Genomic DNA, 27,894 nt, shown 5'->3' with positions numbered 1-27,894 from the left:
CTGTCTTGGGTGGCCCCACACGGCATGGCTTAGTTTCACTGAGTTAGACAAGGCTGTGGTCCATGTGATCAGATTGGCTAGTTTTCTGTGATTATGGTTTTAGTGTGTCTGCCCTCTCTGATGCCCTCTCACAACACTTACCCTTTTATCTGGGTTTGTCTTACCTATGGACATGGGGTATCTCTTCACGGCTGCTCCAGAGAAGCACAGCCGCTACTCCTTACCTTGGAGGAGGGAAATCTTCTCACAGCCGCCCCTCCTGACCTTGAACATGGAGTAGCTCCTCTCGGCCCTTCTGCAACCACGCAGCCACCACTCCTTGGATGGATTAAACAATACTAGTTAATTATCTTAATGTGCTGTAAATCAGACATCTAACTCAGGTCTCACTGAGCTAAAATAAGTGTCCACAGAGTTCCTTCCTGGAAGCTCCAGGGAAGAATATATTTCCTTGCCTTTTCCAGCTTCTAAAGGATACCCCTTTCCATGGCTCATGGTCCCATCCCTCTGTCTTTAAAACTAGCAATATGGCATCTCTTTAAACATTCCTTCCATAGTCAGTGCTCCCTCTGATCACAGCTAGGAAAGGTTCTCAGATTTTAAAATTCTTCTTAAAATCCCACCTGTGTAGTCTAGGAAAATCCCTCCATTTCAAGGTCCTTAATCTTAATCACATCTGCAAAAATCCCTTTCTCCTTCTAGGGTCACATATTCACAGGTTCTAGGGGTTAGGACATAGATATCTTTGTGGGAGACATTATTCAGCTAACTACACTCTCTCAGAGGGTCGTTGTGAGGACCAGATGAGGAAGCAGATGTAGAGACGCTATAGCAGCAACAGAATCTGAGCACCTTTTATGATGAGTCTATGCTGGTTGTCTGGCTGCGTCATTATTTCTCCCTCCTGGTAGATGGTCTGTAATGAACAATCCCAGCCTGGATTCTTCCTGCAGGCATAAGAAAGAACAACCTTTGGGGCTGTTTTAATTCTATTCTGAAAAAATCTGCCGCGTGATTTTAGCTATGCTGCTCCCCCCCCACCCTTTTTTTGTAATCCCTCTTATATAAAATCAAATGACAAATGAACTGTATTTTGTTCTTTTCTTGATTCAGTGGCTTCTTGACCTCTAACATGAATGAACACATTCACACTTATAATCCCCTTTGATGAGAGTATTGCTATTATCCCCACTTCACAGATGAGGGAATGGAGGCAGAGACCTTAAATGACCAGCCTGAAGTCACAGAACAGTTTGTCTCCAGAATCCAAGTGTTGGGCCAAGCTCTACTTCTCAGGACAGTTCCAGGGAGCCTTAGAATTCACTCCAAGCTAAAAGACAAAGTCCTGGTTGATGAATGTCATATTTCTTTCCATCTTTAAGAAAATATGGTTATAATAATAGCAGCGTCTAGTATTATATCAGCATGTGTTGAGCAGTTCTTATGTGCCTGGTACAGTTCTGAGTACTATAAATAAATGTTAAAATATACATGCCCTAAATATATACATACATATTTATAGTTTGTTTGTTAATAGCCTTCAGAATTGGACCCTGACACTGGAATTGCTCAATGTATAACAGATATTAGAAATCACATACACACACACAACCCTATAGATAGATATTATTATTCCCACCAGGCAGATGAGACAACTAAAGCGGGAGATACTGAGGGACTTGTCCACGGCTGCAGAGGTGGTACTGGAGCTCAGTTTAGGTGGTCTGGATGTGGAATCTGCTCCAAGCCAGCTGCTTCTCCATAACATGCGTGCATGCTCAATCATGTCTGACTCTTAGTGATTCCATGGTCTGTAACCCACCTGGCTTCTCTGTCCATGGGGTTCTCATGGCAAGAATACTGAGGTGGGTTGCCATTTCCTCCTCCAGGGCATCTTCCTGACCCAGGGATAGAACCCAAATCTACGTTCGCATGTGGCTTCTTTACCACTGAACCACATGGGCAGCCCCTCTCCATAATATCCGTTATTAATCTACGATCAAAGCATAAGCAAGATAAAAGTAGATTTCTTCCTTTTGAAAGTCCCTGGGGGAGCTCCTCATGGGGACCAAAGAGTGTAGCGATGCTGTGGAGAGAGTTGGTGGAAGCTGTGAGGCTGAGAGTCTTAGTAAAGGTTCAGTGGCTGTGCAGGCCCCATGGAGAAGGCTGTGGCTGGGCTGTTGGCTTGGGTACAAGTGGAGAATTGAGTTCACAGTTGAACGCTTCCCTTCTTTCCACAGCGGCCACTGAACCAGAGCTTTTCAAGAACACGGTGAGTCCCAGGACCTGTGCACCCTCCCATCTCAGGCCCACTGGTCTCCGGCCCTCACCTGTGTGTTCTTTCCCGCAGGATTCCTGTGTCATCTACTCCCAGGTGAAGGGCGCTTCCACCACAGCCTCTAAGCCCCAGTTCTTGGATCCATTCACTCCTCACAGATGAGTCCACACAGCTCCAGACAGTGTGGGAAGATTTAAGCCACCCCAGGCCACACCCAGCAGCCAGGGCCCCAAGTGCCCACACCTTCATCTGAACAAAACACGGGGCCCCAAGGGACTCCTGTCTACTTCCAAATTGACAGCCTTGCCACACATCCCAAGCAGTGTATTGTTCCCAACCCAGGGCCCATGATGTTGCCTGGCTTCCTTATTGTGCTTGAGCTTCACACATATCCCCACTACTCCTCCATGAGGATGACACCCAAGCTCTGCCATGAATACAACCTGCTCTCAGTCAATGCTTTTCTCAGTTGCCATCAGTCTGGTATGGCTATGGTGGGCTCTGCTGAGTAGGATAGCACACACCCATGGAGATGTGTACACTGGGTTTGTTATAGACCTCTCCATGGTGGGACTGCATTCCATACGCACCTGTCTGTCTGAAACTCTAAGCTCAGCATCTGACACCAGGATAACTTCTCTCCTGCACATGTAACAATACCTACCTGTCCAAGTAAGTGGATTTTGCACACTAGGACCCCAATCCTTCCCATCCTGCCAGAAGGAACCCGGCACAGTCATGGCCAGGAGGGCCAGAGATGCAGATAGGATACACATTGAAGTATAGGAATGAATGAATATTCATAGAAATATTTGAATGAATGAATGAACAAATGAGGAAGATATTATGGATGATTATGATGTATTCTTACCCTCAAACTGGCATCTGATATAGTGTGCTTCCTAGAAAATCCAAGAAATAGGAAATAAATTCAGAGAAGGAGTTTGAGTGAGGAGAGATCTGTTCAGAAAGCAAGAAGGCTTCTCAAACTTCAAAGTGCTTATGGGTCATCTGAGGATCGCATATTCACAGGTTCTTTTTTTTTTTTTTCACAGATTTTTATTCACATTTACAGATTCTTATTCATCTTCACAGATTCTTATTCAGTGGGCCTGGGTGGAGGCTAAGACCCTGTATCTATAACAAGCTCCCATGTAATGCTGATCCTAAGAGTCTATTAATCCTGGGAGTCTACCAAGTACCCAGACCCTGTAGGTTTTGGCAGATGTTCATGGAGAAGTATTGAGGGCTCTGTCTGTCTATTGCCCAACTCCATGGGGGCCACTGATACAGCTCATATGATTCCTGCACTGTTCTTCCACCAGAGCACCATCAGCTGCTGTTACTAAAAGAACTTCTCTTCTACATGCTGGGATGCATCAGTCACCCTTGGTTGGGGAAAAAGAAACTGCCACTATCTTTGTTTCTTCACCTTGGGCCTCATATTTTTCCCATAAAGGGATTGAATACACTGTGAATAAATACAGCCCTTAGTTTTCTCCATTCAAAGTTGATCTGTCTCACCTCTGAGCCATGGGATGTTTTGTTCCATTTTTATGATGCCCATCACACCTTATCTTGACCTCCACCCTCCAGTGAATTATACAGAGGGAATCATTTCCAAGTCCCATTGCCTAAAATAAAACCCTTCGCAAGGAGTTTATGATCTTTCTCCACCCAGTGCTGCCCACTTCCCTCTCCAGGCTTCCCACAATTGTTGTTCTCCACACCCTATTCTCAGTCACAGGGTGATCTTCCCCATTTTCTAATATAGACTCTTTGTACTTCCTCCATAGAAGGGCTTTCCTGTCATTTGCATATCCTGGAATCCTGTTCATTCACAAGCCCCGAGTCAAATGTCAGCCCTTCCTAGGATTGATCTGTCTTTGGGATCTCATAGCACTTTTTGGGGGGAAGGGGGGGCCACATTGTTTTTTTAACTGAATGATATTTGCTTCACAGAATTTTGTGGTTTTCTGTCATACATCAACAAGAATCAGTCATAGGTACACCCATCTTCCCTCCTTCCTGATCCTCCCTCCTATATCCCTCCCACATCCTTATGGATTGTCACAGAGCCCCTGTTTGAGTCCCCTGAGTCATACATAGAGCCTATTATATGGAGTGAGTAAGTCAGAAAGAGAAATATAAATATCACATACTGATGCACATACATGGAATCTAGAAAAATGGTACTGATGAATTTATTTTCAGGGCAGCAGTGGAGAAACAGACATAGAAAACAGACCTCAGGACACAGCGGGAGGGGAGGACAGAGAGGGTGCGATGCATGGAGAGGGTAACATGGAAATTTATAATACCATATGTGAGACAGCCAATAGGGATTTGCCATATGACTCAGAGAACCCATAGCACTTTTATACAGTGAGACTTGCTTGGAATCACTAATGGTTGATGTTTGGAGGGAACTTAGTTTGATCTAAACCACTTCTCTAACTTTGTGGTTGGAAGCTGAGAACCAGAGAGGAAGTGTAACTAGCTGAAAATTAAGCAACCAGTTAGTGGCAAAGCACACAGTAAACTAAACTAAACTAAACTAAACCCAGGAGAGTGCTCTTTCCTCTACATGGTTCCTCGGCTACAAAGACATGTGCATTTTTGAGTCATCAACAAGACTGAGTTCCTTAAAAGCAAAGCCCAGGCGGCCAGCATGGTGCCTGCTATTCAACTGATGCTCAATGAATGGTTGTCAAATTGGATGTCTAGCAAATCCCCTGACAAATAAACATCACCTCCACAAATTCATCTATAACCCAGAGAAGTGCATACATGTCCTTCAATCTCAGAGCTTTTATATATAAAATACATATATGTATATATAATATATATAATATAAATATAATATATAATATATATATAATCTCAGTAAAAATCACTGTTATGAAATCCATCTATCAGTTTGAGATGAATGCTGTGTTTTGTTCAAAACCTGGGTGACCTGCAGGATCTCAAACATGACATAAAACCCAGTCTGTTATCCCCATGAAATCTGCTCTCCTTCCTTGTGTTCTCTTCCTTCCTTCCCTCCTGTCTTCCTTTTCTTCCTTCTCTCCTTCCCTGTCTCTTCCTCCCCACTCTTCCCTTTCCCTTCTTCTTCTCCTCCCTTCCCCATCTTCTTTTGTTTTTTCTTTGTCTCCTCTCTGCCCCCCTCTCTCTGTGTTTTCCACCTTCTTTTTCTAGTTGTAGATAGCACTCTATCTAGTCACCTAAGACAGAAGATGCATAGCCATCTCTGAGTCTCTGCAATGAATTGGTCATCCAAGCCAGTTCAGTGAACTTTCTTTCCTTGGACACACCACACATCATGCAGGATCCTTGGCCCCCAATGAGGAATCAAATCCTGGGGGCCCTGAAATAGAAGCATGGAATCTTAATCACTAGACTACCATGGAATTCCTAGTCAATTTTATTTTTGAAATATCTCCCAAATCACATCTTCCTTTTAGTGTCCACCCCCACTGCCCTAGCACATGCCCTTGTCACCTACCACCAGGACTACATAGTAGTCTCACAAGTGCTTTCTCCACTTCCAGATTCCCTCCTTGCACAACCACTCCCGACAGATGTGCCAGGATGCCCTCCCAACAGAGTTGTTAGTATGATCTTTCTAAAATCCAGCTCTAGTTATTACTCTGCCTGAACTCCTTCAGTTATTCAGAGTTCAGGATCCATCATGGGGCATAAGGCTCTTCCTGACCTAGATCCAACTTACATTTACAGCTCTATCTCCCAATATCTCCTTTAGCCGACAAGAACACATACCATGTATTCCTGCCACACAAACTTCTTTCCATTTCCCACACACACCACCTTCTTTAAAGTAGCTGTGACTTTTTTGTTCTATCAGACTTTTTTGTTCTATCAGACTCACTCATCCTTCAACACCTAATTCAAATGTCACCACTCAGTGAGGCCTCATTTCTCTCAATGGCTTTTCATAACCTTTGACATCTATATTTCTTATACTTCTTACAAAGTGTGTGTGTGTGTGTGTGTGTGTGTGTGTGTGTGTGTGTGTGTACTCCTCTCCCCAGACTACTTAAAGCCTATCTAGAGTTGAGTATTACAGCTAGTTCTAGTTTATAACCCTCCCATCATCCTCACATCAGCTCCAGCACACAAAACAGGGCCTGGTGAATCATAGAGACTCAATCTATAGCGAATAAATGAATGTGCAACAGGATTGAATGCACTTTCCCTATTTTCTTCAGAATAACACCTAAAGCCTCAGAGCTGAGCTCAAAAGTTGACAGCAACCCACATGTGCTGCAGGGGAACTTTTGACTCAATCCCACAGAACTGACTCGGAAGTGGCTGCATGACTCTTGAGCATCTCCCTGGCTTCTCACACCTCCTCTATCAGCTGTTGGTCAGACTTCTTTGAAATGGGTGATGGGGGAGGAGATGGTGGTTGGTGAGGAGCAGTGGGCATTTTACTTTCCCTCCCCACTCTAACCAGGAAACGGTAGGACTCCTAGATAATGGCTTAAGGAAGGGAAGACTACCCCTCACCTCACCACTTAAGGAGAACTGTTGATCCTCAGGCAGAGAGCAGAGCCCAGAGAGAGAGCATTTAAGAGATCTTGACATGAGTGCCCTGGGGCTTAGGGATGTTAGACAGCACACTTTATTTCCCACTCTTGTAGTTTCTGCTCATGGGAAGAGAGTTCTAGTAGCATCACACTTCTGGCCTCCAGTGGTTTTAGAAGGAGAGCATAGTCCAGCCCCTTTGTCTTCTTTTTTCACAGCCAAGAGCCACCCACAGGATTGCATGTTCCTCTCTGTTCTATATTCTAAAGGGTCTGCCTCTACAATGGGATACTGACGGTTTCACAGGTATAACCCTGACCTCAGTGTTTGGCACAGGAAGCTTCAAACCTTAAGAAGCAAAATAGAGAATTCAGGGAAGCCAAATGCACAGCAAGAGCAGGAGGCTTCTGTTCCAGGCAGGGAAGACAGCTCTATGCTTTTGTGGTGTTTACCAGATATAGACCATGTGGGTTTTTACTGTGGTTTTGTTTTTATGACAATTTTTGGAGCTGAGTTGGCTTTCAGGGGCTGAACTCGAGAGAGGAGCTCTAAGCCTCAGACTGCATTGTTTGGTGGCAGGTTACTAGAACTTAGGCAAAGTATTGGCCAGGGCCTGTAGGGCTGGGAATGTGCACACTGACCATTAAGCTATGGTGAGCAAGTGCAGGCTCTTCTGGTTGCAGTGGCCCCAGACATAGCTTGCACTATTCCTGTGGTTGTGAATTCAGGCAGCTGCTTCTGCTGGTCAAAGGTTCCAGTTCCTTCTTTCACTCGGGGGCACAACCTCTCTCATACACATGCCATGAACCTTCCCTCTATAGTCTAGGGCTTCCAATCAAGCTGAAGTGCAAATGTGCAGAGAAGTTGATTCTGATAATGGGATATTGGAAGCAATGGAAAGATTTTGCTCCTTTTCTCTCCACAGTCCCCTGCCTAAATGCACCATTCAGAGATGCAAAGCTTTATTTACATAACTTCTTTGAGGGCTCCCTGAGAGAACAAGCAATTGGTTTGTTGCAAAACTGTGGCAGGTTTGGGGTGCATGCATGCCAAGCTGCTTCAGTTGTGTCCAATTCTTTCGCAGCCTATGGACTGTAGCCAGCCAGGCTCCTCTGTTGATGGGATTCTCCAGGCAAGAATACTAAAGTGGGTTGCCATGCCCTTCTCCAGGGGATCTTCCCAACCTAAGGATTGAACCTGTCTCTTAGGTCTCCTGCATTGACAAGCAGGTTTTGTTTTTTAGTTGTTTTTTTTTAAACCACTAGCACCACCTGGAAATCCCAAGTTAGGGCTACACAATCTTAAATGTGTTCTTTCCCAGCCTCTCTTCTATTCCCTTTCCCTCCTGCTTCCCTGAGATTATACTCACCCATAGTGTGTTAGCTCATGAGCTTCTGCTTCAGGCTACCTTCTAGATGAAAGTCAAGGGTCCAGCAAAGCTAGCAGCCTGGTAAAGGGGCTCATTTTTCCTTCAACTGAATGGTTTTTCTGAACAACTATGGCTGTGGCCAAGCTTCAGCCAAAAAACAGAATATTTTCATTCAAGGCCTTTGGTGTATTGAAAGCCAGGGCAGTCTTTTCTGCTTTCAATGCAATGGCAGCTATTTATTTCCATGTGTGTCACAGAGCTTTGCAAGCTGAACAACATTAGGGCCTTGCCAAGATAGGCAGGGCTGGGTCTGCTGGTCTAACCACAGATTAGCATTTTGACAAGGACACCAAACACTGGAGACATGAGCCTGAACTGCAGCCCTGCGCTGTCTTACAGAGCACAAGGGAGGACATTTGTCTCCGTTACAGAACTTCAACTAATGCAAAGACAGAACAAGGGGAACATGTCCCTGGGAGCCAGGGTTTTAGGCCCAGCTGCAAATTCAGAGATGACAACAGCAAGAACAACTCAGGGCTGAAGGAAAAGATCTGCTTGCTGTCTCTGATTTTGGGGCCACAGACCCAACAATGTTCATGCTCAGTGCAGCTCTGAGAAGGCGGTGCTACCAGGCTCTAAAAAGGAAATTTAAAAATTCTTCTGTGGAAAAGAAAGATGTCTCTTAGGTGAATTTCTACCCCTTTCCCAGGATGGTGAATTCATAGTTGCCAACAAACCTTAAGATTTCCTCCATTTTAATTTTGTGGTAGGTCACAAATTATAGACTCTAAACGTTATAAAGATTTAATTCTGGTGAATCTTTTCCATCTACCCTCCATGATTCAGACACCAGTCTCTTTGGCAATGCTAAAAGCTAGACTCTTGGGACCCAATTATGTTGGGATAAATGTTTTAGGACCTTGATATTAGCTTCTTTTCTAAAGTCAGTAAGTGTAGGGTTAGTGCTATGATATTCTGACATGTCCTATTAACTCTCTGGATTCTTTTAAATCATGTAGTTGTCCACTCTGGCTGCTGTAACAAAAATATCATAGACAGAGTAGCTTATGAACAGCAGAAATTTATTTCTTAGGGTGCTAGAATCTGTGAAATCCACAATCAAGGTGCTGGCAGATTTAGTATCTGGTGAGCATTTGCTTTTTTGGTACTTAAATGTGTCTTCACATGGCAGAAAGGGTAAAGGAGCTCCCTGGGGTCTTTTCATAAGGGCATTAATCCCCTTCATGAGGGTCTCTGCCTGCATGACCTACTCCCCTCAATACTATTATATTGAGGATTAGGTTTCAACACACAAACTTGGAGGAGTCATAAGCATGCAGTATACAGCAAATTGTAACGTACATAATCTATGAGTTTGCCTTTGGATAATTGGAGCATGAAAAATAATATTAGTAGTAATAAGAGATAACACATTAAGCTTTAAAAGAATGTATGAGATAATTATTCTCAAAGGAAAAGAACAGCAGGCAAAAGCTCTTATTTATAGAAGACAACAAATAATAAATGTAGAAGGAATGCTGACATTAGGAAATCACCACTTTGCAATCTGCTGCTGCTGCTGTGAAGTCACATCAGTCGTGTCCGACTCTGTGTGATCCCATAGACGGCAGCCCACCAGGCTCCCCTGTCCCTAGGATTCTCCAGGCAAGAACACTGGAGTGGGTTGCCATTTCCTTCTCCAATGCATGAAAGTGAAAAGTGAAAGTGAAGTCGCTCAGTCGTGTCTGACTCTTAGTGACCCCATGACTGTAGCCTATCAGGCTCCTCTGTCCATGGGATTTTCCAGGCAAGAGCAATCCCATGGTAACAATACACTCAGGCAAGGATCACCCATGGATGTAAAAATTATTAGATGAGAGGCTGCTAGGAAAAAAAGAGATCCACATGGTCTCAATTCATCTCTATCCACAGTACTTGCTAATCAAAAGGGGAAATTTACCTTTGCAATGGAGAGATCTGGCAGGGCCAGTCTTCACTAAGTCATCAAATGTGGCATCACTAGTAATGGGGGACACTGACCCTGGGTGATCTCTAGTGTGGTGCAATGGGAAGTCCAGTCTCCCTTTCACAGAGCTGTTATCAAAGAAGCTGACTGAGAACCTACGTGAGGAGACAAATTCAGAATGTGGGCTGTTTTGAGAGAGATTCCTCAAAACTGCCAGTGTCACAAAAGATAAAACAAAAGGGCAGTGAGACCAAGGGAGACTGAAGAGACATAACAACCTCATAGGAACCTTGATTGGATTCTGGATCCCCAAAAAAAAGCCATAGGAGAAATTATGGAAAACTGAATATGGGCTATACATTATTGATAATATTGAATCAATAACCTAATATTATTGTACAAATATTTTTAAAAATATTTTGAATGCTTTCAAATGATTCATGTGAAAGAAAGAAAGAGCACAAATGTGGCAAAAAAAACTTAATTGGTGAATGCAGGGAGAGCATACAGATTTTCATTGTACTGTTCTCTTTTCCAGCTTTTCTGAGGTTTGAAAACTTAAAACTTTTAAAATAAAGCAGGTAGGGGAGAAACACCTCAGACACTGGGCATCAAACTGATCGGTGCCCTGAGGTGCTGAAAGAACTGCACCCAGCCCCGTATGCCATCATTTCCCACTACTGGGATCATGAGAATCCTGTTTGTTTCAGGCACTAAGACACCTTGGCCAAGGATAAAGCCACATAGGACATCAGGGACGGGGCTTTCATTTAAAATATTTTACTTTAGAATCCTTGAGAATTTAATTTTTGAACTGCTTTTCTTTCCCGAGCACTTCCTAATGGGATGGAGTTTGTTTTCAACATCAGAGTATCTTTGTGTTGGCATGTTATGACTGGAGAAGTAAATATCATCAGACCTCACTGCAGAACCTCTGATAGATGGTTAGGAAACATAGATGAAATAGCTAGTGATGGGTAATAGAGAAGAAACTCTTAGCTTCAGGTGACCATGGGCTGGAGCAGACTTTCATTAGTCACTGTTCTGACCCATTTTGGAGCTCTCTATAAACCCAAACTTCCCAGCTCTGTTCCCAGGAGGCTACACAGAGATGGAATATTTGGTTTGGGGATACAGTCTCACATAGATGGGATCAGTAGATATTTGTTCTGTTGCCCACACCTGTACCTGACCACAGGCTTAATAGATAATAACAGTGAACTGAACAAAAATCTAGGGAGCTTTAAGATTTTCCCTGCTGCTAAGTCACTTCAGTCGTGTCCGACTCGGTGCGACCCCATCCCTGGGATTCTCCAGGCAAGAACACTGGAGTGGGTCGCCATTTCCTTCTCCAATGCATAAAAATGAAAAGTGAAAGTGAAGATTTTCCCTAAACACTCCCTATTCTTCCCCAGTTAGTGGATGATGGCCATTTGTCCACATGTCTACACTGACAAGTCTATTCTATCCAAATTCTAGGCATGGGATTTGTTCCCTGTTTTCTTCCTCTCTACCCAGGACCAGTGTGAGCCTGTAATCTAAATAAGTGTGTCTTCTCTGAGGACAGAAACTTTCCTTCAGGTGATCTGTCTCAAGTTCCAGCCTGGGGAGAGGTAGTCAGCCACCCCATTTGCTTCAGTTTTAATTAATGCTTCAGTTTTATTAATAATTGCATTAAGATTCTCCAGAGAAACAGAGCTGGTAGTAGATCTATCTACTATCTATCTATCTATCTATCTATCTATCTATCTATCTATCCAGAAGAGGGACTGATTTATTTTAAGGAATTGGCTCATGCAATTATGGAGGCTGACAAGTTCCCAGTTTGCCAAATGCAAATCTGGGGAACCAGAAGAGCTGATGGTATAAGTCCAGTCACAATGCCAAAAGGTTAGAGACCTAGGAAGAGCCAATATTTCAGTTTGAGTCCAAAATTGGAGAAAAGTGGATGTCCCTGCTAGTTAGGCAGGAGAAACTCTCTCTCACTTGGAAGAGGGCCTGCCTTTTGGCTTCTCCAGCTTTCAACTGATTGATGAGGTCCACAAACACCTTCATAGACATACCTAGAATAATATTTGTACAACTGTCTAGGTACCACATGGCCCAATCAAGTTGTATTTAAAAGTTATCATCATCAACATAAACGTGGTCTACAGGCGCCAATGTATGTTTTGGTTTTCTTCTTAATTGGTTCAGAACTCTGACAGGGAAGAGTAGTGTTTCTTTGGGGGTGGGGGTGGGGTAACCTCAAAGAGGAGAGGTACCTGCCTGGCTCCCCTCACTTTGGTGATTAAAAGAATGCTAAGCATTTCAAAGATACACTGGCTTTCTCTTTCTGTTTTTGTCCTTTGTCCTTTCTCAAGGTCCTTCTTTCTCTTTGACATTTGGCTGACTCACACAAAATCTCCTGATTTAATGTCTATGTCAACTAGACAAGCTTGCTGTCTTTCCCCTCTTCTGATCTCCTCTGATCAAGACTACCCACTCAGCAGAGATCTAACTCATAATAATAGTTGCTATTTATTGAAGAGTTAATAAATATAAGGCAGCATGCTATGCATTATGCTAGATATGGAAGCAACCTAGATGTCTATGGATAAAGATGAGGTACATATATACAATGGAATATTAGTCAGACATAAAAAGGATGAAATAATGCCATTTACAGTAACATGGATGGTCCTAAAGATTATCATACTAAGTGAAGTAAGTCAGACAAAGACAAATGTATGATATTATGCTTATGTGGAATCTAAACAAAATGACACAAATTTTATGTACAAAACAGAAATAGATGCACAGACATAGAAAACAAACTTATGGTTACCAAAGAGGAAAGGGTATGGGGGAAGGATAAATTAGGAAATTGGAATAAACATAAACATACTACTATACATAAAATAGGTAACCAACAAGGATTTACTACACAGCACAGGAAAATATATTCAATGTTTTGTACTAAGCTATAGGGGAAAACAATCTGAAAAAGAATATATATGTATAACTGAATGGGTTCTCCAGGCATGAATGCTGGAGTGAGTTGCCGTGCCCTCCTCCAGGGGATCTTCCCAACCCAAGGATCGAACCTGCATTGCTTATGTCTCTGGCATTGCGGGCGGATTCTTTACCACTAGTGCCACCTGGGAAGCCCCTTACATATAATATATAATTGAATATATATATATATATATATATATATATATATTCCCCCCCCCCTTTGGAACTCTGCATTCAAATGGGAATATCTTTCCTTTTCTCCTTTGCTTTTCACTTCTCTTCTTTTCACAGCTATTTGGAAGGCCTCCTTAGAGAACCATTTTGCCTTTTTGCATTTCTTTTCCATGGGAATGGTCTTGATCACTGTCTCCTGTACATTGTCATGAACCTCCGTCCATAGTTGATCAGGTGCTCTGTCTATCAGATCTAGTCCCTTAAATCTATTTCTCACTTCCACTGTATAGTCATAAGGGATTTGATTTAGGTCATACCTGAGTGGTCTAGTGGTTTTCCCTACTTTCTTCAGTATAAGCCTGAATTTGGCAATAAAGAGTTCATGATCTGACCCACAGTCAGCTCCCAGTCTTGTCCTTGCTGACTGCATAGAGCTTCTCCATCTTTGGCTGCAAAGAATATAATCAATCTGATTTCAGTGTTGACCATCTGGTGATGTCCATGTGTAGAGTCTTCTCTTGTGTTGTTGGAAATGGGTGTTTGTTATGAACAGTGCATTCTCTTGGCAGAACTCTATTAGCCATTGCCCTGCTTCATTAAGTATTCCAAGGCCAAATTTGTCTGTTACTCCAGGTGTTTCTTGACTTCCTACTTTTGCATTCCAGTCCCCTATAATGAAAAGGACATCTTTTTTGGATGTAAGTTCTAAAAGGTCTTGTAGGTCTTCATAGAACCGTTCAACTTCAGCTTCTTCAGCATTTCTGATTGGGGCATAGGCTTGGATTACTGTGATATTGAATGGTTTGCCTTGAAAACGAGCAGAGATCACTCTGTCATTTTTGAGATTGCATCCAAGTACTGAATTTCAGACTCTTTTGTTGACCATGATGGCTACTCCATTTCTTCTAAGGGATTCCTGTCCACAGTAGTAGATATAGTGGTCATCTGAGTTAAATTCTCCCATTCCAGTCCATTTTAGTTCTCTGATTCCTAGAATGTCTGCATTCACTCTTGCCATCTCCTGTTTGACCACTTCCAATTTGCCTTGATTCATAGACCTAACAGTCCAGGTTCCTATGCAATATTGCTCTTTAGAGCATTGGACCTTGCTTCTATCACCAGTCCCATCCACAACTGGGTATTGTTTTTGCTTTGTCTCCATCATTTCATTCATTCTGGAGTTATTTCTCCACTGATCTCCAGTAGCATATTGGGCACCTACTGACCTGGGAAGTTCCTCTTTCAGTATCCTATCATTTTGCCTTTTCATACCATTAATGGGGTTCTCAAGGCAAGAATACTGAAGTAGAGGAAAACAAAAGAGTGGGAAAGACTAGAGATCTCTTCAAGAAAATTAGAGATACCAAGGGAACATTTCATGCAAAGATAGGTTTGATAAAGGACAGAAATGGTATGGACATAACAGAAGCGGAAGATATTAAGAAGACCTGGCAAGAATACAGAAGGACTATACAAAAATGATCTTCATGACCCAGATAATCACAATGGTGTGATCACTCACCTAGAGCCAGACATCCTGGAATGTGAAGTCAAGTGAGCCTTGGAAAACACCACTACGACCAAAGCTAGTGGAGGTGATGGAATTCCAGTTGAGTTATTTCAAATCCTGAAAGATGATGCTGTGAAAGTGCTGAACCCAATATGCCAACAAATTAGAAAACTCAGCAGTGGCCACAGGACTGGAAAAGGTCAGTTTTAATTCCAATCTCTAAGAAAGACAATCCCAAAGAATGCTGAAACTACCACACAATTGCACTCATCTCACATGCTAGTAAAGTAATGCTCAAAATTCTCCAAGCCAGGCTTCAGCAATACTTGAACCGAGAACTTCCAGACGTTCAAGCTGGTTTTAGAAAAGGCAGAGGAACCAGAGATCAAATTGCCAATATCCGCTGGATCATCGAAAAAGCAAGAGAGTTCCAGAAAAACATCTATTTCTGCTTTATTGACTACGCCAAAGCCTTCGACTGTGTGGATCACAATAAACTGTGGAAAATTCTGAAAGAGATGGGAATACCAGACCGCCTGACCTGTTTCTTTAGAAACATGTATGCATGTCAGGAAGCAACAGTTAGAACTGGACATGGAAAAACAGACTGGTTCCAAATAGGAAAAGGAGTACGTCAAGGCTGTATATTGTCCCCCTGCTTATTTAACTTCTATGCAGAGTACCTCATGAGAAACACTGGGCTGGAAGAAGCAAAAGCTGGAATCAAGATTGCTGGGAGAAATATCATCAAGAGGAACTAAAAAGCCTCTTGATGAAAGTGAAAGAGGAGAGTGGAAAAAGTTGGCTTAAAGCTTAACATTCAGAAAACTAAGATCATGGCATCCAGTCCCATCACTTCATGTGAAATAGATGGGGAGACAGTGGAAACAGTGTCAGACTATTTTTGGGGGCTCCAAAATCACTGCATATGGTGATTGCAGCCATGAAATTAAAAGATGCTTACTCCTTGGGAGGAAAGTTTTGACCAACCTAGACAGCATATTAAAAAGCAGAGACATTACTTTGCCAAAAGGTCCATCTGGTCAAGGCTATGGTTTTTTCAGTGGTCATGTATGGATGTGAGAGTTGGACTGTGAAGAAAGCTGAGCACCGAAAAATTGATGCTTTTGAACTGTGGTGTTGGAGAAGACTCTTGAGAGTCCCTTGGACAGCAAGGAGATCAAACCAGTCCATCCTAAAGGAGATCAGTCCTGGATGTTCCTTGGAAGGGCTGATGCTGAAGGTGAAACTCCAGTACTTTGGCCACCTCATGCGAAGAGTTGACTCATTGGAAGACCCTGATGCTGGGAGGGATTGGGGGCAGGAGGAGAAGGGGACGACAGAGGATGAGATGGTTGGATGGCATCACTGACTCGATGGACATGGGTTTGAGTAGACTTCTGGAGTTGGTGATGAACAGGGAGGCCTGGCGTGCTGCAATTCATGGGGTTGCAAAGAGTTGGACACGACTGAGTGATTGAACTGAACTGAACTGATATATATGTGTATACACACACACACACACACACACATATATATGTATATACATATATATATATATTCTACAACTGAATCACTTTGCTGTACACCTGAAACAAACACATCATTGTAAATGAATTATACTTCAATTACATTTTTAAGATAAATAAAAAGATAAATACATTTTAGCCATAAAAAGAAAAGAGCACACACTAGTAAGTTGGAGGTAGCAGCTTCATACTCTTCAGTCCATACTCATCGCCCCTTCACCCAGGGTCCTTAGAGGGCTTCATGAATCATGACACCTGGAGTCAGAGGCCTGGGTCCTGTGTGGTCTCCTACTGCTAACTATCCAGCCTTTCTAAGCTCCGTTTCCCTCATCTATAAAACAGAAAAAAAATAACAAAACAACAACAGCTGCTTGGCTGAGTTATTTATTGAAAGAGATAATGTTTGTATAAACATCGTGCAGGTGTTCTCAGAGCAGGTGGTGAGGTACCTGTGTTTATTACAAAGTTTGTATTGCTATCTGGATGCTGTTATTGGTCCCTACTCCATCATTACAGTGAAGCAGCTGCTGAACTGCCAAAAAGACACTCCAAAAGAAGAGAGTGGAAAATAATTTGTTAGTCCTCTTAATGCGAAAGGAATGTGATAATTAGATGGGAGGTGTGAGAATATGTACCTTTAGTATTTTAGGGACTGACCTATGTAATTTGGGTTTTATCTGACCATTTAGCAGAGAAATAAAAGCAAAGGGGTGATTTTGCTAGATATACTCTCCCAGGTCTCTTATTGACAAAAGAGCTTTGTAAGCTTATTGCTTACAAAAGAGCTTTGAATAAATTCTAATTCCTTGGGCCAGGGCCCAGAATATCCCGTAGCTTTAGGTTTGCTGGTACCAGGGAGCTGAAGAGATCAAAGGTTGGTATGAAAGAGAGAAAATGAGAGTGCTTGGGGTGATGTGTATTTCACAGCTGTTTCTCCATGTTCCAGCTCTCAGCTTCCCTTTCTGCCTGACCATTACCGTTCTCACTCACATCTCTTCTATGCTCATTCCACACTTCTGAACCTGCATGTCCACATAAGTCTTCAAGTGGAGAATCACAGTGCAAATCCAATGGATAGGTCTGGTCCAGAGCTGGCCATGTGGCCATGTCAGTGAGACTGGTTGAAAATTAGAAGAAAAGATGAAAGAATAAGGTTGAGAGGAAGATATCCCTCACTTAACCACCTTCTATTGGTCCGGGCTACCCTGTCTCCATCAAGGACACTTTACAGTGCCTTGGCAAAAATAGAATAAGTTATATGTGTGGGGGAAAGAGGAGGAGAACTTCTGTGCCCACAACCATGGAGCAACAGGGGTGTAGAGAATGTCAGGGGATGGCTCGGGGAACCCAGTAGGACCAGGCATTCCAGGGCTGTAACTAGGGATTTGAGGGATGTGAGAGACCAGGGGGAGGTAAGTCTAATTAACAAATTTTAAAGGAGAACTTGAAGGCCATCCACTATTAGTACTTTTCTCATGCTTGATTCCCTCCACATTATCCTTCCTGAGACACCATCCAGCCTATGATGGAATATATCAAGGTACAGGAAGCTCAGCACTTCACGTGGTCTGAAATTATGGAAGGTTGGAGGTGGAGGGAAGCCTTGAGGCCAATTGGACCAGTGAATGTTGTGGTGGAAAATCCTCATGCTGCCTATTAACCTTGAACTCCGGAAGCCAACTCCCTTCAACTGTCACCTTTAAGGAGATTCTGCTCCTTGGACTTATTAACTAGATTGCTTCCTCCAGGGGTCACCTTCAAACTGCTGGGCTGGTGGAGCACACCAGTGTGGGAGAACCCCAGTTCTCCTCGCTGGCATTCTTTCAGTAGTTCACCAAATTTTATTTTGTGCCTACAACTGAGTCTGGCGGCACACTAGGCACTTGGAATACATAGGTGAACACAATAGATCAAGACTCAGCCTTCAGGAAGCTGACAACATGTCTGAGGAAAAGACATGAAAAAATAAACATGATAATAAGTAACATATGTAGTATTTAGAGGATGACATATGCCATGGAGAAAGAATATGTATAGCAGAGTAAGGAGGATCAGGAGTGGCCAGCAGGCTGCAGTTTTAAGTAGGGTGGTCAAGGAAGTCCTCACTGAAAAGGTGACATCTGAACAAAGGCAGGATAGGTTCACTGGACAGCCAATAGGCCTTCAAGGGAGGAGGATCCTGGGAAGAGGGCATAGGCTGCAAGGCAGTATTATATCTGACAAATTTGAGAATAGATGGCAGGGAACAATGGTGGAGGCAGGGAGATCAGTTATGAGGCTACTGCCTGGTCCAGGTGAAAGGTGATGATGGCATGATGACTCAGACAAGGGGGGTGATCAGAAGGGGTGGGATACTGGATATATTTTGGGCACAGAGTGCACAAGATTTCCTGATAGTGTAGATGTAGAATATGAAAGAGAAAAAAAAATTAGCATGACTCTGAAATAGTTGACCTGAGCAACAAAAAGATGACAACTCAGTCCTGAGCTGGAGAATGGTGGAAGTGAAACAAGTTTGGGGGGAAAGATCAGGAGTTTAGTTTTGAACAAGTCACATTTGAGATGTGTATTGGATGTATAAGTGGATATGTCAAATAGACAGTCAGGGATGGAAGTCTGGGCTGGAAAGAGAGGTCTGGAGACATGCCTGTGGGAGTCATTGGCATAAAGACAGCACAAGACCATCAGGGGAGTGTCCGTGGCAGGGAGGTCCTTCATGACCACTTCAGAAATTCACTTTGGTGGCCTGCCATGTTTTAGGATGGTCAAATGGTCAATGAGCACAACAACTTACTCCTCTCTTTCTTTAAATTCACCAAAATATTAGTTTTTATCATTTATTGGTGACTGTCCTAACAGTTTGCATGTATTATCTTCAGTTCAGTTCAGTTCAGTCACTCAGTCATGTCCGAGTCTTTGCAACCCGATGGACTGCAGCACGCCAGGTTTCTCTGTCCATCACCAACTCCTGGAGCTTACCCAAACTTATATCCATTGAGATGATGATGCCATCCAACCATTTCATCCTCTGTCGTCCCCTTCTCCTCCTGCCTTCAACCTTTCCCAGCATCAGGGTCTTTTCCAATGAGTCAGTTATTCACATCAGGTGGCCAAAGTATTGGAGCTTCAGCTTCAATGTCAGTCCTTCCAATGAACATTCAGGACTGATTTCCTTTAGGATTAATTGGTTTGATCTCCTAGCAGTCCAAGGGACTCTCAAGAGTCTTCTCCAACACCACAGTTCAAAAGCATCAATTCTTTGGCCCTCAGCTTTCTTTATAGTCCAACTCTCACATCCATGTATGACTACTAGAAAAACCAAAGCTTTGTATTATCTTAGCCCATCCTTAAATAATGAATGAGGGAGCTGAATTATGCCCATTTTATAAATGATGATACCAAAGCCCTGCACACACAGTTGTCTAAGACCACAGAATGAATAAATGATGAAGCCAGGTTTCAAACTCAGGAAGCCAACTCTTAACTGGTATGTTATGGGAGTATGTGCTTCAGCAAATCTAAATTTTGGCAATAAAGGAAATTCAAAGAAGAAAAGTGATCCAACATCCAAGAAAACATGGGACTTGGATGTACAATGAGAAAAATCTGAAGCTGACAACAGCATAGCAGCCCTAGAAAGCAGTTAGTCCAAAGACAGAGGGCTCTGTGAAGATTGCATTCAGAAAGCAAGTCACCTCTACTGTACAAATTATATGAATAACTCAAAATAAAGATCCTAAGCAGGTCTGAGTTAATTCTAAAATATAATATGAAGATATGTTACTCCCCAATAACAACACTAAAATGACAATTAGGAACCTTGGGGAAAACTCAGTATAAAAAAGTCATGGTTCTTTGGAGAAATGTCTGTTTAATTCTTTGGCCCATTTTTTGATTGGGTCATTTATTTTTCTGGTATTGAGCTGCATGAGCTGCTTGTATATTTTTGATATTAATTCTTTGTCAGTTGCTTCATTTGTTATTATTTTCTCCCATTCTGAAGGCTGTCTTTCACCTTTCTTATTGTTTCCTTCATTGTGAAAAAGCTTTTAAATTTAATTAGGTCCCATTTGTTTATTTTTGCTTCTATTTCCATTACTCTGGGAGGTGGGTCATAGAGGATCCTACTGTGATTTATGTTGGAGGGTGTTTTGCCTATGTTTTCCTCTAGGAGTTTTATAGTTTCTGGTCTTACATTTATATCTTTAATCCATTTCTGAGACTATATTTGTGTATAGTGTTTGAAAGTGTTCTAGTTTCATTCTTTTACAGGTGGTTGGCTAGTTTTCCCAGCACCACTTGTTAAAGAGATTGTCTTTTCTCCATTGTATTGCCTCCTTTGTCAAAGATAAGGTGTCCATAGGTGTATGGACTTATCTCTGGACTTTCTATTTTGTTCCACTGATCTATAGTTCTGTCTTTGTGCCAGTGCCATATTGTCTTGACTGTAGCTTTGTAGTATAATCTAAAGTCAGGAAGGTTGATTCCTCCAGTTCCATTCTTCTTTCTAAAGATTGCTTTGGCTATTCTAATTTTTGCATATTTCCATACAAATTTTGAAATTATTTGCTTTAGTTCTGTGAAAAATACTGTTGGTAGCTTGATAGGGATTGCATTGAATCTATACATTGCTTTGGATAGTATACTTATTTTCATTATATTGATTCTTCTGATCCATGAACATTGTATATTTCTCCATCTATTTGTGTCCTCTTTGTTTCTTTCAAAGAAGACATACAGTGGCTAACAAACACATGAAAAGATGCTCAACATCACACATTATCAGAAAAATGCAAATCAAAACCACAGTGAGGTACCATCTCACACCAGTCAGAATAGCTGCTATCAAAAAGTCTACAAACAATAAACACCGGATAAGGTGTGGAGAAGAGGGAACTCTCTTACACTGTTGATGGGAATGCAAACTAGTACAGCCACTATGGAGAATACAGTGTGGAGAACCCTTAAACAACTGGAAATAGAACTGCCATACAAACCAGCAATCCCACTGCTGGGCATACACACAGAGGAAACCAGAATTGAAAGAGACACGTGTACTCCAATGTTCATGACAGCACTGCTTACAATAACTAGGACATGGAATCAACCTAGATGTCCATCATCAGATGAATGGATAAGAATGCTGTGGTAAATACAATGGAATATTACTCAACTGTTAAAAAGAACACATTTGAATCAGTTCTAATGAGGTGGATGAAACTGGAGCCTATTATACAGAGTGAAGTAAGTCAGAAAGAAAAACACCATTACAGTATATTAACACATATATATGGTATTTAGAAAGATGGTAATGATGAGCCTATATGTGAGACAGCAAAACAGGCACAGATATAAAGAACAGACTTTTGGACTCTGTGTGAGAAGGCGAGGGTGGGATGATTTGAAAGACTAGCATTGAAACATGTATATTACCAAATGTGAAATAGATAACCAGTCCAAGTTTGATGCATAAAACAGGGTACTCAAAGCCAGTGCACTGGGATGACCCTGAGGGGTGGGATGGGGAGGGAGGTGGGAGGGGGTTCAGGATGGGGGCACATGTATATCCATGGCTGATTCATGTCAATGTATGGCAAAAACCACCACAATATTGTAAAGTAATTGGCTTCTAATTAAAACAAATTAATTAATTTAAAAAAAGAAAGTCATGGTTCAAATTTGGTGCAAATTAAAGCGTGGGATAATTGAAAAAATGACAGAGTGGAAGAAAAGAGGATTTTATTCATAGAACATTCTCCTTTGAGTGCCCAAGGTTTAATTACATGTTACTTTTCTTTTTTGTGGGCTAATCACAGCACTTGGTTCTGCAGTGAATAATGTTTACAAAATCATAATGCTTTAAATACTACTTAAGGGGTTTCAGTTTTCAGAATCAACCTAAAACATAGAACATTTAATTATGGTTATGTCAGCATTTAGCTACTATAAACAGGCTCAATCTAAAAATGATAGTATGGCTGACAGAATGTGGAGGAGGAGAGCAGAGGGACGTATACATGAACTGATTTCCTTGTTTTGTGGAATGGAAAATCAGCAGATTTTGTCCAACAATGACACACCAAGAAACAGTAGTGTCTCAGACGGCAAAGAATCTGCCTGCAGTGCGGGAGGCCTGGGTTCAATCCCTGGGTGGGGAAGATCCCCCGGAGAAGGAAATGGCAACCCACTCCAGTATTCTTGCCTGGAGGATTCCACGGACACAGGAGCCTGGCGGGCTCCAGTTCATGGGGTCGCAAAGAGTCGGACACAACAGAGCGACTAACACACATATAACCACTGGAAAACCTAGTAACAGATCAAAACCAGCAAGTAGAGAGGGCAGAGAGAAAGGAAGCCCTTCTAATGCCCCAAATTCCTTATCTTTCCTGCAAGGTAGTTAACAGATATTACTTAAAGTTGATAAATCAATAATTTACATATTATTACATTATGTACATTTGTGTGCTAATATCCAGATGACTCAAAACAGAAATTGCTTATTGCGGGAGTAAACATGGTGCAACAAGGAGGAGAAACTTTAGCTTTTTTTAATTGAATATCTTTATCTATTGTTCTAGTTATAATCATGAACATGTATTTTTTTAGCTTTTTATTTTATATTAGAGTTTAGCCGATTAACAATGTTGTGATAGTTTCAGGTGGACAGCAAAGGAACTGAGCTATACATATACATGTATCCCTACTCTCCCAAACTCCCCTCCCATCCAGGCTGCGCCATAAATGAGCAGAGTTCCCTGTGCTATATAATAGGTCCTTGTTGGTTAGCCTTTTTAAATATAGCAGTGTGTACCTGTCCATCCCAAACTCCCTATCTCTTCCTCCCATTCTTTCCCCCCTGGAAACCATAAGTTCATGAACATGTATTTTTTACACACGAATATGTTTATTTAGCATGGAGGTGCATCCAAGTAGTTATTACCAGCAAATTGAAAATTCAAAGTAAAGCCGTAGTTCTAACGAGTGACCACCAGATGTCACTGCTTTCTGGGCTGGTGCCAGATCTGGGAGGAGAGTCCGCAGTAACAATCTGGGGGCTTGGACTGGGAAGGAGGCCTGAGGGAGGCAGCCGCTGGAGGCCAGTGGCTTTGCCAGCGGCAGGAGCTGGCGTTCCGTGCACAGCCAGCAGTGCCTCAGACATGGGCAGCCTCAGGTTAGATAGTGGGGAGCACACAACTCCCCTGTGTAAGGAGGGTCCTTTCGGGGGCAAGGAATTCAGCCTTGCCGATAGGGGGACTGGAATGCAGAGAAACAAGTAGGTCTCCTGATTCTTCGCTCTCAGCTCCTGCCTAAATACAACCCATGGTCTTTCTGTCTCCACAGTCTCTGTGCACATTCTGCCCACCCATCCCCTAACACACACACACACACACACACACACACACACACACACACACACGTCAGTGCAAATAAGTGCTTAAGCATCAAAATGTTGGCACAGACTGCACTTCAGGCAGCTTGGGTAGTATACTGCTGGAATCCTTGAACAAAAAAGGATGGTGGGACTTCAATACTCAGACTCACCACCTGGAGGAGCTTTACTCGCATTTAGATGAGTGTGTGGAAATGCTTTTCGATAAGTTAAGTTATAAAAAATAATTAGGGCAAGAATAAAAAGTGATTTGAAAATTTTCATAGGTTGGTACAAACAATTCAATAAACTTGTCAAACTTCCAAAATACATAGTCTTCAAGGATTTATTTTCAATGCTGAGAAGATAGTCGTAGTGTCAAGGGAATGATTTCATTATTCTCTTCCAACAACAAAATTTTAAGCAATTTCTGAATTTTTAAAAATTAAAACCTAAATCAAATGTAATGATTTTGTAATTTGGTGATCATTTTGTAGTGATCTGGTAATTACTGTCTTCCACTTCTCAAACAAACTCTGCCCTATTCCCAGCTCTCAGGAAGGATGAAAAAATTACACCTGAGACTTGGGGCCATAATTCCCAACCATTCTCTCCTTCCTTAAGTTGGCAGCTGCCCCAGGGCCTGCAACCAATGTTTTCACAAAAGCTGTCAGCTGCTATTAAGCCTCAGGTTACACTACTATTAAGTCTCAGAGGTTACTGAACTTTATACCTTGCCTAATTTTGTATCCCTAGCTTATATTCCCTGAGTAAGGTATTGAACCATAAAGAAGGCTGAGCACAGAAGTTATGCTTTTGAACTGTGGTGTTGGAGAGCTGTTGAGAGTCCCTTGGACTGTAAGGAGATCAAACCAGTCAATCCTAAAGGAAATCAACCCTGAGTATCCATTGGAAGGACTGATGCTGAAGCTGAAGCTCCAATACTTTGGCCACCTGATGGGAAGAGCCAACTCATTAGAAAAGACTCTGATGCTGGGAAAGATTGAAAGCAAGGGGAGAAGGGGATGACAGAGGATGAGATGGTTGAATGGTATCACCAACTCAATGGACATGAGTTTGAGCAATCTCCAGGAGATGGTGAAGGAGAGGGAAGTGTGGCATGCTGCAGTCCATGGGGTTGCAAAGAATCAGACATGACTGAATGACTGAACAACAACAACGAAGTATTAATAAAATCCCCAAATCAAAGAGGTGCAGGAATAAGCAGGCACAAGGGAGCTGAGTCCAAAGTCAGAGTCAAGGGGAGAGAAAAGTCCAGTTGAAATGGCTGGTGAAAGCTTTAAAGGGAAAGAAAAACGTTAGGCCTTGGGCCCTGTGTAAGGGAAGGGATGGTGGTGTAGGCAGATCTGGGATTCCAACAGGAAGGCTGGCGAGATCACAGACACTGCGCAGGCTCTCAACCCACAGCAGGACCGGGAGCCACATTTGTTAGGTCACTGGCCTCAAAACGGAGGGAATCGTCCGTTTCCATCCTTCCTCTAAAGCCCTTGAAAACCACTAAGCCTGTGTGGTGGGTGCACGGGGGCATAGAAACATAATATCTGCAGGGTTCAGGTGACCAAAAGCAGGGCATGTGGCAGCTGTGTGGCCAGCAGGTGAGGCAGATATCAGGTCTCCAGAGAGCTTCGTTGTCCGCCGTTTTCTAGAAGAGCCAGTGATAACAAGCAAGTATCAGAGCAAGATGTTCCACAACAGGAAAAGCTCAATGAAAGAGAGGAAGCTGGAGGAAAAAAGCACATCAAGAAAATACATAAAATAGCCAAACAATCATTTAAAAACTGGGCTTCAGGTCTCTGAATCCCTGACATACGCTGGAAGCACCCTTCTCATGGGTTCCCACTTCCCAGGCCCTCTCACCTCTCACCTCCACCTGCCTCTGCCCATTCTGGTAAGAGGGCTATTTAAAAAAGAAAAACCAGAAATCAAAAGTAAAAAAATAAAAATGTGACATTAAAATATTATCACACGGACTTGAAGAGAACACACGTTCTTATCTCAGGATCCCTGTAACTCTCCCTGTATAAATAGGACCTCAGTCACAGCAGCACTTGTTATGAATGTCTCATATCCTTTTAACACCTCTCTGTCCATGACCTTTCTAAATTATCACATTTGTTTTAAGCAACCTTACATTGTTGTGATTCTCCTTCCTAGCCTTTGTTAAGGCCTGTTAGTGGATGGGCCTCACACTTGCGTTCTTGCCTATTGTTCTTATTGGGATTACTCGGTCAATCTACTGCCCTGACCCCTGGGTCTCCATTGGACACATTAAGCCCCTGGCCACCTTTGACCCCTTCACAGTGACAGAGGCATAATTTTTTCCCTTGGTCTGTTCACAATTTGGAGCACAGCTCCTCTTTTCAAAAAGAGCTTTAAGAACCTCCTGTGTATAGGATGAGTAAACAACAGGTCCTACTGTATAGCGCAGGGAACTATATTCAATATCCTGTGATAACCATAGTGGAAAAGAATATGAAAAAGAATATATGTGAATAATTGAATCACTTTGCTCTATAGCAGAAATTAACACAATGTTGTAAATCAAATATACTTCAATAAAACTAAAAAAAAAAAAAAAAGGCACACCAAGAATTAATACTCAAAAAAGAAAGACCCTTCTCTGGGTTCAGGCATCTTCCTCTAACGCAGGAGTTCTCAAACTCCAGGCTGCATCAGACTTACCTGGAGGACCCATTGGAACATGGATGCCTGGCTCCACTCAAAGAATTTATGATGTTCTGACACAAAGCCCATGAGCTTGCATTTCCAGTAAGTTCAGGGTGATGGCCATGCTGCTGGTACAGCGACCCACTCAGAACCAGTGGTTTAAGCAATACCGTTGTCTCTGGAGCAGAGAAACTTGGTTCGTAGCACATGTGCCTCTTCCCCACTGGGTCACAGTGTCACAGAGTCTTTTATCCATTGGCCTCCAGAGTCAGGGGCATCACATGCTCAAAAGTACCAACATGTCCTGATGCAGAGGAGACGTCCTTTTCCAGGCCCTGTGAGTGAGAGATGCAGGAAGAGTCTTCTAAGTGGAACCTTACGTGTATGTGGTGAATAACAGCCCAAAGAATAAGACCCAGTTTCTACATGTGAAACTTTGATTACATCAGTTACAAAGTACGGGTGTGTCATTGCTTTAGTTTTATAGCTGGTACTCCTGTGACTACAGCAGTCAAACACACACACACACTTTTTTTCACACTCATGTACACCCAATTAACCAAAAATAACTGGGGACACATACCCACTCCAAAGCAATTCCATACAGGGAACTACTTTTAAAAAGACAGTAACTTTTAAAAAGTCACACTCTCCAAATAAAATTAATGAGTCACAAAACAGTCAGATGCAGCAGGTAACTTTAAAACACACACCAACAAGTCACAAACTGTTGAAGGCATCACAAACCACAATATCCTGGCACAAGTCATAAGTCCATATTAATTCTCCATCATTTAACCAGTGTTTATTAGGCATTTACTGTATTCCAAGCCATCTTCTGCAGCTAAGGATGCACTAATTAAAAAAGCAAAATCTCAAAGTCCCAATGTTCTAAAAGAAAATTAGTGGGCCATTAAATGGTAAAGTGAACTAGAATAGAAAATGATAGACACCGTCAAAGTTCATCACATGTCATAGGATCAGTGATGTAATATGTATTTCTTACCGTGGGTCAGGGGCAAAAACATTTGAGAATCTCTGGTCCTTGCCAGGAGTTCCTTCAGCCTCTGCTCCATTACTTCTGGGGAGGAAACCTACTTCATCCAGGCAGGGCACCTTCAACTTCAGGAGCTGAGAAGAGTCACAGCCACGTGGGAGGCAGGGGTGACAAACAGGGGGTCAGTCAGCTGTGGGCAGTCTTCAACACATGTCTCCTTCACAATATTTTGTCTTTTGGAGTATTGTCCCCCATTAAGTTGATTTGGGGAGTGTCCCCAGTGTCTTGCTTAATCTTGTACCTATTTGAGGCTGTCATCATCGCACAAATACCAGGTATAAATCTAACGCATTAACACATCTGTGCTCTGTAACCTAACGTCATTAGGATTTCTCATGTAAACAACAGGTCTTTTTTTTCAGCTGCAGTTCACTATAAGTAAAATGCTGCACTTTTCTCCTTTTTC

The 27,894-nt window shown here is 42.4% G+C and overlaps 1 protein-coding gene and 1 long non-coding RNA gene across 9 annotated transcripts in view; one reads left to right on the top strand and one right to left on the bottom strand.

Moving 5' to 3' along the window:
- The window catches only part of FCRL5 (Fc receptor like 5), a 63,120-nt gene extending 59,339 nt beyond the window's left edge, over positions 1–3,781 (top strand). For 7 of the 8 annotated variants that reach the window (XM_070467557.1, XM_070467560.1, XM_070467559.1 and 4 more), the window contains 2 exons: positions 2,241–2,272; positions 2,351–3,781. In XM_070467557.1, the coding sequence (XP_070323658.1) occupies positions 2,241–2,272; positions 2,351–2,440 (122 nt within the window). In that variant the 3' untranslated portion in view covers positions 2,441–3,781. The remainder of the gene's footprint in view (positions 1–2,240; positions 2,273–2,350) is intronic. The other variant, XR_011487714.1, reaches the window with a different exon arrangement.
- LOC139035156 (uncharacterized) lies at positions 732–27,882 on the bottom strand. The gene is made up of 3 exons (XR_011487715.1): positions 27,438–27,882; positions 26,447–26,766; positions 732–947 (listed from the first exon to the last, which is right to left on the bottom strand). It is a non-coding gene; the product is annotated as an uncharacterized lncRNA (long non-coding RNA).
- Between the last annotated feature and the right edge of the window lie 12 nt (positions 27,883–27,894).

The sequence above is a fragment of the Odocoileus virginianus genome, chromosome 5 (assembly GCF_023699985.2).
Source record: "Odocoileus virginianus isolate 20LAN1187 ecotype Illinois chromosome 5, Ovbor_1.2, whole genome shotgun sequence".
NCBI lineage: Eukaryota > Metazoa > Chordata > Mammalia > Artiodactyla > Cervidae > Odocoileus > Odocoileus virginianus.
The sequence above is the reverse complement of the archived record's forward strand: the minus strand, read 5'-3'. Positions and strand labels throughout refer to the sequence as shown.